This window comes from Neopelma chrysocephalum, unplaced genomic scaffold (assembly GCF_003984885.1).
Source record: "Neopelma chrysocephalum unplaced genomic scaffold, ASM398488v2 Primary Assembly neopelma1_63, whole genome shotgun sequence".
NCBI lineage: Eukaryota > Metazoa > Chordata > Aves > Passeriformes > Pipridae > Neopelma > Neopelma chrysocephalum.
The window spans coordinates 13,812,106-13,821,453 of NW_020897720.1; the positions used below are offsets into that span (position 1 = coordinate 13,812,106).

Sequence of the window (9,348 nt, forward strand, 5' to 3'; positions counted from 1 at the left end):
TTTCACTCCAGCTGTTGTAGAGCAGCAACTTGGATCCAGGTCTGACCATCCTTCAGCAAGTCCAGAAGCATTTTCACTTGGAGTCTTAGATTTATATCCAGTAACTTCATTAGCAGCCAGGTAAAATCCTAGATGGCTGATTAAACTAATTCATATTATAAGCAAAAGCATGTCTGTACCACTGATGCAGTAAAGAGATGCATCAACTCTTGGAGCAAAGTTTTACTGGGCAGCAGCAAGGTGGCACATATCACACTGTCCTGATGCACGAATCCCATCCTGTCACATCTAACCAGGTCTAACACTGGGCATCTCCACCTTAGGGACTCCTGACAGCACCTGAAGGGCTCACCCCAGGCCTTTATGGGCACATCGGGCACAGGGATGAGCATTTTTTCCAGAAAGGGATAACGGTGCCAGAGGAGGAGGAGGTACCCTAAATCCTTCATTTTTCCAGGAAGTATTCAGCTCAGAGGAATCACCCCCTGACCTGTATCAAGACACATCTATAACCAGTGCTAATGTTCAACTTTCCAACAGCCTTGTCAGCAGTCAGTGACACCTGCACCCCTGGTTCTTGCTCTCTGGAGTGTTTCCAACTACCTCAGCTGGTCCTAACAGCTTTCCAGTCCCTCTCTTTTCCCACGGCACAAACAACTTGGACTTTTTCAGTCTCTGTCCTTCACCAACACTTAAGATATATCAATGTAAACCTGTCAGAGCAGTAAAAACCAAGTGCAGCTGTAATTCAGGCAGTGACCACAGGAAAACCTCAAAATCTCTACTCAGCTTGATGCAAAAGGAGGATGTTACAGAGGTTTGTGCTCACCAGGCCACAGCATCAGGAGAGGTGAAACGGGGGGGAGCTTGGGAAGGAGTTCACATGAGCCAAGCCAGCTTCACCTGCCTCTAAACTTAGCTCTGCCTGACTCCAGACCCCGGTCCAGAGGGAAGGGAATGTGAGAACAATGTCCCTCTGGCTTTGCTCAGGCTGCTGCTGAAATGAAGATGACCACTGCCAAACACTGTGGTTGCTACAACAGCAGCTCATGCCTGCTGCAGTTTCCATGGCTCGTGGAAATGTATCCGAGGCACACGAAGGAAAACAGGGCACAGCACTGTCCCTTCCACCACAGCCCCGGGGACACACGGCTCCTCCCGCCCCAGTCCCACACCCTACACCACAGAGCTGGCAGGGAAACCTGGGCAGTGTCCCCAGGGTGGGCAGCACTGCCCATCCCAGCCAGGGAAAACCCCGCGGGCAAGGTCAGACACCGACGGCCTCGGCTTAATGCCCTTGAGCCCCGTGACAGGAGGGAACCAACACAACATGATCTGCAGCTCAGCTGTGCTGTCTCTCATTTCACAGCTCCCCGTGCCTCCCACTTGTTCACGGGGAGGAGCCTCCACATCACCCTCCCCTGCCATCAGAGCTGTGACCTGTGGCACTAATGAAAGGGCACCCGGGTGGGCACCCAAACCAGGGAACCTTGGCACACAGACACCCCAAAACTGCAGGACTTCCCAATCCCACTAAACTCAACCCACGTTTACTTGCATCAACAGGGGTGGAGTGGGCACAAAGACCCCACAGCCTTCATCAGAGATGCCCATCGGGTTTCCCCCCCTGCTCCCTCCAAGCAGAGCTGGGGTTGGCACCACTGTCAGGAGCTGTGGCTCTGCCTTCCTGGAGATGCCTTGTCCTGGCACCCACTGCCCACAGCCAGCCAAGGGCACGCTGGTTTCCACATCTGGGCAAGCACAGAGCCATGGGAAACCCCCCCCTCTGGCAAAAGGCTGAAAGCCCACATACCTCAGAGGGCTTCTTCTCCTTCTGCCGTGACCAGGGGGATTTGGTATTCGGAATTTTGGAGCATCTGGAGGTGGATGTGGTGTGACCTGCAACGAGGCAACAGAGACAGGTTACCTGGAAAAGAGTCAAAAAGTTTTTCCCACATCTTTGCCACCAGCCCCACTGCTACAGCCTCAACCAGCACTCTGGGTCAGCACTAAGAGGCAATAACACCTTGACACGGCATTATTTTTGTGCACGTCCCAGGGTACCTCACCAAAACACATTAACATCACTCTCCTGCTACTGATGATGATGTAGATGATGAAATAGAGGCCCCTGAAATTTAAAAACACTGTTTTCAAATGCAGACATCAGAAATGAGAAACCCAGAGTCACAAGTAAGACTGGCTTCGGAGAGGGAATGAGCCAGGGTTCATTCCTGGAATCAGGAGTCTATTGGGATTAGGAATTAAGGAGATAAAAGTTTTCTACCAAAGATGCTTAAAGACAGGTATCTGAACAGCTCATGGACTTCAGACCCCATGGACAAAACTACTGACAAAATTGGGTCAAACTCCTCTGCCCACACCACGACTAAGAATTCCCACAGCTGTGTGCAGTTCAGCATCCACTGGGAACCACACAACAGAACACATCAAGCAAAGGCACTTTACACTTTTCAGTAGTAAGAGAGTATTTGCTTTGAGATTTGGGAATTCTTTCCTCAGGGAGCATTATGAATGATCTCTCATCATCCTGACTGCAGCAATATCATCACCACTGCTACCACCTCTGTAAGGCAAGGGTAGCTAAAGCCCGAAATGTTCTGGGACCACTACATTACTGATCTTTATTTCCAACCCATATTTGTTAATAATGAATAACAAACTAATTATTGGAATTTTTGTATAATAATGATGACAGTCCAGTTTACCACTGACTTTATCCTTTTATCCTGAATAGGAGGAAACAACACTGCACATAAGCAACATTCAAACACAATGGAGCCCTGCACATGAGGAAGGGCTCTGCCCAGGAGCTGAGCTGACCCCAAGGGATCAGGGTGCAGCACCACTGCAATGGGAAATGTCTGTTCCTCCACCAGCTCAGGCAATTGAGCCCAGATAAATCCCACATGCCTATTTCTGCTGGCAGGGGAAGAGGCACCAGCTCACCTTGCACTCTTCACTTGCAGTACACTTTCTTGTTCTCCATCAAATGAAAACCAAATGTGGGGGCATCACCTGTTCCCAAAAGACAGCTGGTTTTTTGACTGCAGTGTCAGGATAGATGTCACTAAAGAGGGGTCCATATAAATCACTTTTTTATAGCATTTCAGTGCAAACAGGATGGTGCAGGCAAAGCCCACAGCAGACATCCCTATGCTGCAGCCACATGGACATGCTGCTTTACTCAGTGAGCTGCTCAAAGCAGGGCAGCAGCAGCTCCACAGCTTTTATGGAGAGATTGAGCCACTAATTTCCACCTTGCCCCCTCGTCTCAAGCTACGGTGTGATGCTACAACTATGCAAACCTGGATAACACACCACTACCACCCTTTCCTGGCAGAGAATAAAAAAAGATGGTCACCACTCTGTTTACAATCATCCTGCAGGAGAGCATTTTGTCAACAGCTTAGATATCACCTGCAGCATAAATATCCAAGCCCAACAGAGATAAGGCCATGTTGTTTAATGCCATGATTAAAGATGCCTCACCCCCGAAAGGCAGCGAAGCCAACGAGCTGCTCCGTAAGCCTTTGAGCATCTGGGGATTAGGAGACGGGGAAGTTTGAAGCACAGCTTCCAAAACAAACCCCTCTCTGAGATAGAGACGTTTCGTTTTACGAGGAGCCAGTGGTGCTGACAGAGCCTGAAACACTTTCTGTAGGCACAGCTCAGCTCCCAGGGCTGCAGCAGGACGGGGGTCCCCGCCAGCAGCCCAACAGCAGGTTCCTGTCGGCAGGGCTGGTGCAAACTCCTCTCACACTGACAATTTTTTTGGCTGAAGCTGTGGGAACGGCAGCCAAACCCAGCAAGATCAGCCTTTCCATAACCCCCTGTAATCTCCCCATCATCCTGTTAGGAAAAGGCCCAGAAGTTTAGTGTCTTTAGCAAAGTCCCTTTCGTTCTCGGGTATCCAGCAGCCAGATCCTGTAAAGTGTGGAGAGCAAATTCCCAGCACGGCCCAGATGAAATTACTGTGACATTTGTAAAAGACCAAGAGCAACTAGTAAGAAACTCTGGAGCCCAGACAAGGGATTAGGCTGGTGCCTCGAGGGTTCTGAACACCAAGGCACTGCGGTATGTCTGCAGTGGGTGAAACCCTGGGATAAGTGGGAGAGGAAAGTGCTCTATTTATAGCCAAAATTCAGCACATTTGCACATGTTTATTGTTGAGCACATGCTCCTGTGCTTTCCTGAACGAGGATGAAGTGAGGTAGATGTTGAAAAGCAAGCGTGGGCTTGCAAGTTTTGCTGGCTTGAGCTTTATCCCTTTTCCCACATCACTCTTCAGCTTGCAAAAGGGAACAATGTGGCTCCAATTTTATCCTGACTCCAATAAAAACTTCCCTTTCCCCCCGTACGACCCAAATCAAGAGCAAACTAGTCTCAGGCTGCAGCTCACAGGAAAGGACAACTCATCTACAAAGGGTGTTTGCTGCTTTGTTAGCAGATCTGCAATCAGCAGCTCTCCTCGCCCAGACTCCTCACACGAGGGAGACACTCTCATCAGTTAAGAGGAGCCACAGCCAAGTGTTTAAATAAATTGGTATCAGCTTGTTGCTGTGTTTCTGACAAACCCAGCCCTGCACACAATTCATTGTGCTGGAACTTCCCAGCAAATGCAGCTTCCTCCAATCTTTGCAAAGTAATTATTCAAGCATTTTCCCTGCTGGAGGTGAATCTTGTTCAAAGCTTTGAATTAAAGGTCTTACTGTCAGTGGTGTCTGAGTTATCACTGCTGATGGAGTACTTGCGTCGTTTTTCTTCCATCTGTAACAAAAGAAATTGAACATTACACTTAATGTACAGAAAACTCATCTCAGCACCAAATCACTGTTATCTCTAAATATCTGCACACCGTGTTAACCCAGCACCAGTCACCCTTACCCTCAAGACAGAAAACTACCCAGAGGCTGAAAAAAAGGAAGAAAACAATCCTCACAGGGCTTTTTAAAACTTTAAGGTGTGAGTGTCTCTGTGCCAGCCTTCCCCACTCCCAGGAGCTACCGTGGGTACACCTGGATCACTCAGCTTTGCATGGCAAATTGTCCAGGCAGGATTTGCAACCAAATGGCTCTTCCTCTGAAAGAGCATTGCCATGGGAGGGGGCTCCACCACGGACCAGGGGATGCTCCACCACAGACCAAAGGATGCCCCACCACGGACCAAAGGATGCTCCACCATGGACCAGAGGATGCCCCACCATGGACAGTGGTGCTGTTGGACGGGACAAAAGATGTCCTGTGAACCACACTCCCGGGCTGCAAGGCTGAGAAATGTGAAGACAGAAGAATGGAAACTGTGCACGCTCTCGGTATGTCTGCAAGGGGAAGTACGAGCATCCCGGATCTGAAGAGAACCCCTGTGCACCACAAGCCTGGGGTTTTACCCACTGACTCATCTTCCCATTCAGGCAGTACCTCCTTCTTTTAAAGGCTTCTGGGCTATCTGTCACACAGGCAACACGTACCAGCCCAGCCCAAAGCACACTTCCCATCACCCTGCACTGCTCTGCCCGCTCCAGCACAGCCCGGCAGTCCCCCAGCAGCTCCCACGGGCTGAATGAGTGGCTTCTGCACAGCTGCTGTGACTTCTCCGTCCTCTCAGAGTCAAAATCACAGCAGCAGGTACCACCACACCGATTAGGAGACCCCGTTTCAAGCTCAGCTGATTTCCTTTGTGACTTTGAACAAGCCACAGAAGCGCTTGAAATCAGCAGGTTCTCCTGAACTCGCCCCTCGGGAACCGAGCGCTCGGAACTGAAAGTCAAGTATCTGTGCTGGTAGGTGCTTTAAAAAAAAAAAAAACACAGAAGAAAAAAGGTATTCTAACTTTTAAAGACCCCAGTTTACCAGTGTGGCTAGTGACTGATGAACGTGGCCCCCAACACAGGGCTTGGGGAGCTCTGGAGGGAAAGGGATACCCATGGACCAGACAACACCCAATAGGCTGTGAGCCAAAATACATCCACAGGAAAACAATGTTAATCTCATGGACATCTTCCTAGTACTTTCTGAGATATTTTGTAAGAATCTAAAGGCGTTGAGATGTCATACACACTACTGCTTCCACAAATGATAAGTGGGAATGATATTAGACACTGGTTTTGTGTGGTTTGGTCGCAGCAGCTACTAGCAGCACACACACTGGATAGCAAGCTAGAGCATGACATTCCCCCCAAACATCAGGAAATGTTCCACAAAAGCATATAAAACCCATGCAGTATCTCTATTTTACAATATATGTGCTCTGTGTTATCACAGCATTATCAGGGAAAATACTACAAAGTATCCTAAACATTTTAACTATCAGTGTTGTGGTAAGGAATTGCCCTGTCAAAACGTGACTTAAAACATTCCTTGAGAATATGGCAATATCAATAGTTTTCCCCCAGTGATTCAAGGGGAAACAGATGTTATTAAAACAGCCTGGTTCCAAGTAGCCATTAGGTTTTGCTTGGGGAAAACGAAATTGAAGATGGTTTTAACTGCAGCTTACTTACTTTTAGTGGAAATTCTACCTGAACCTTTTAAACTGGTTTCTACTGGTCTGAAGTGGCAAACAGGCATTTGGAGCACAAAGACAGAGAAATGCTTTTATTGATTCTGGAGTTCCTAATCACAGAGATTAAATAAGCCAAAGCCAACGGAGGGAAAATAACCACCTGAGCTGAAGCAAAGGAATGCTACCGACAGCCAGTGAGATTTCCCAGGTTTCCCATCTTTGCCTTTACAGCAAGACAGTGTCACTGACATCACTCTCCTTCCAAGGCAGGGAAAAGCTTTACAATCAATGCTCAGCACAGGCATCAGATGCTGGGACTGGTTTGGGTTCTGATATATTTATGTGAGGAGATGCACTGATCATCCCTCTAATTGAACTTGGTCCCTGCATCCTGCTTCTGTCCCACACCCCTTAACATGCTCACTACATAACAGGATGGATTGATATTCACATACAGAAGTGGTTCACATTGCAGGTGAAACAGTGGCTCTACTTCAGTAAATCATTTTGCCACTGTTTGGCAGGATCCAGGACAGCATCCTCTGAACCAAACTGCATTAAATTTCTGAATGAAATTCTGGCTTGAGCAAAGTGGGGACATCTCTGAACAGCAGCACTGAAAGCCAACGACCCCCTGGGCAGGGGATGGCACACAAGGTACTGTGTGCCTGAAGGGAGCAAAATTTGTGACCAAAACCAGCCCATTCCAGAAAATGGTTAAATTCCAGGCCATGCTAAGAAGATGCTGTTTTCAGAGGGACTCATCAGGAGCAGCCCAACAGTAGTAAACCGAGGGCACTTAACTGAGGAATTTACTGTAGAAGAAGGGTAATTTGGCCATTTCCCCATCTGGATCACAGAGTTATAAAGTCTGATGGTGGCTGGGCTCCCACCACCCCTTTGGCACTGCGGGGGGGACCCACTGCCCACATCCTGCCCAGGGCTGGAGCTCCAGCTCCCACAAGCTCTCAGGAGCAATTCAGTTGGTGAACTACTGAGCAACTTATGTCTCCACAAAATACGGTCTCTGCTCCAAAATTAATCTTTTGTTTACATTAGAAGTTAATTTCACCTTTAACTGACCCATTCCCCGCATGGCATCATTAATAAAGTCATAAACAAATACCAAAAAAATTTGTAATACTTTGAAAAGGTCACTCTTAGGTCAAACTTGGCCCAAAATCTAGTTTTTACAGAGCCAGAAACCAAGTGAAAGGTTTCTATGTAGGCTTGCTTAAAAAATTCAAACAGAAACAGATGTGGGTTTCTTTTATAAACAAATGAACATCCCCCTGAAGTGTCTGCAACTCAAATCCACAGGCACAGCCCTGGCTAAAGCCTGGAAACCAAAAAAACAGAATTGCTTGCAAACCAACACATGTTTAGCATTGCCTTTGTTCAAGCTGAGAAAGGCAGATAAATGCTAAACCAAGGAAAATGATGGCCCTCCATCAGCCTAAACAAATGTAAATCACAGGGGCCTTGGACAAATTAGCACCAGGATTGGCGTTAAAATTGAGCTGATGGTCTGAGGCTGGCTGGTCCTGCTTCACAGCAGGGGAGGGCTGGAGAGGAGCTCTCGGGAATGTAATTTGGCCCGTGCAACCCGGGAGAGGTGAAGGCAGCAGCACTCCTGGCACAGATACCTGTGCCCAGGTCCTGAGCTCCTGTCCCCTCTGGGCACAGTGCCCAGGGACAGCTGCCTGCTCCCATCCACACTAAACCAAAATGCCTTATCCAGCCTTCATCCAGCACAGAACTCTTCCTCTGCGGACCCCTCCACCATCCCTGTGCTCTGGGGAACCCCCCTGATGTTTCCCAGCCCCCTGCAAACTCTTCTGTACATCAAGCCCCGTGTGATTTGGAGATTTTAGTGGCACCCCAGCATCCTGTTTGCAAGAACGAACCATTCCGGACTGTGGCAAGCAAAGAGAGAAATTCATACACGCCTGTGCTCCCGAAATCCACAGGGAACAGGCACAGAAACCTGCGTAAGTTGCAGTAAAAAAAAAAAAAAAAAAAAAAGGGGAGGGGGAAGTATTTGTTCATCACCTCTCCCAGCCTCCCCGCAGGCTGAGGGATGCGCCGCGCCGGTCCCCGCGCCGTCACCTCTGACGCTGTGAGCAACACCGGCTGAATGATGTGCTCTGTTTGCGAGCTGCAATGAGACTGCAGAAAAAAACCACTTCCCTGTTTGTTCTTCCAGCCCCGAAATAGGAACACAAACGGAACATAGTGCCCCCAGCGGCACCGCGCACCGCTCCGGCCGGCGGACCCCGCGCCGGGGACCCCCCGCGCCCGTCCCGCCGCCCGCGCCCCGCGGGGGATGCGGAGCCCCCGGGGCTGCTCCCAACGCACCCCCTCAACGCTTCCCCTCTGCCTTAACTGGGGTTTTTTTTCCCCCCCCTCTGTCTAGGAACACCGGTTGTTAGAAAGTGTAATAAGGAGGGTGGAGGGCTGGAACGTCCCAGTCTTCGCACCGTGGGAAGGTTGTCCTCTTCCCATCGCCTTTTCCCATTAGCGATTCTGGAGCCAAGCGCTGCTACAGGAGGCTCCGAGAGAGCGGCAGCGTCCCCCGAATTGGCCCAGCCCCAATTTCGTAGTGACGGAGGAACAAAGTTTTGGACCGGAGGATGCGCAGCGGCCGGGCCAACAGATCCTCAACAAACCGTGGTGCACAGCCCTGACGTCTGGGAGGAAGCTTTTCTTAACCTCCCTGGAAACCCTGCAGAAGTGTAAGAGCAGACAGGCAGGATCCTGGTACCCAGAACACCCATTTTCCGGGCAGTGGGAGCCTGTCCCTGCCCGCCGGGGCTCGCCTGC

General features: G+C 49.6%; 1 protein-coding gene across 2 annotated transcripts in view; it reads right to left on the reverse strand.

Moving 5' to 3' along the window:
- JADE2 (jade family PHD finger 2) overlaps window positions 1-8,597 on the reverse strand; it is a 69,636-nt gene extending 61,039 nt beyond the window's left edge. Inside the window, exons 1-3 of one of the 2 annotated variants that reach the window (XM_027682348.1) lie at window positions 8,578-8,597; window positions 4,734-4,791; window positions 1,814-1,899 (exon numbers count right to left, since the gene is read on the reverse strand). In XM_027682348.1, coding sequence (XP_027538149.1) covers window positions 1,814-1,899; window positions 4,734-4,791 — 144 coding nt within the window. In that variant the 5' untranslated portion in view covers window positions 8,578-8,597. Of the gene's footprint in view, window positions 1-1,813; window positions 1,900-4,733; window positions 4,792-8,577 lie in introns of those variants that run through there. The other variant, XM_027682346.1, reaches the window with a different exon arrangement.
- Window positions 8,598-9,348: the final 751 nt, after the last annotated feature.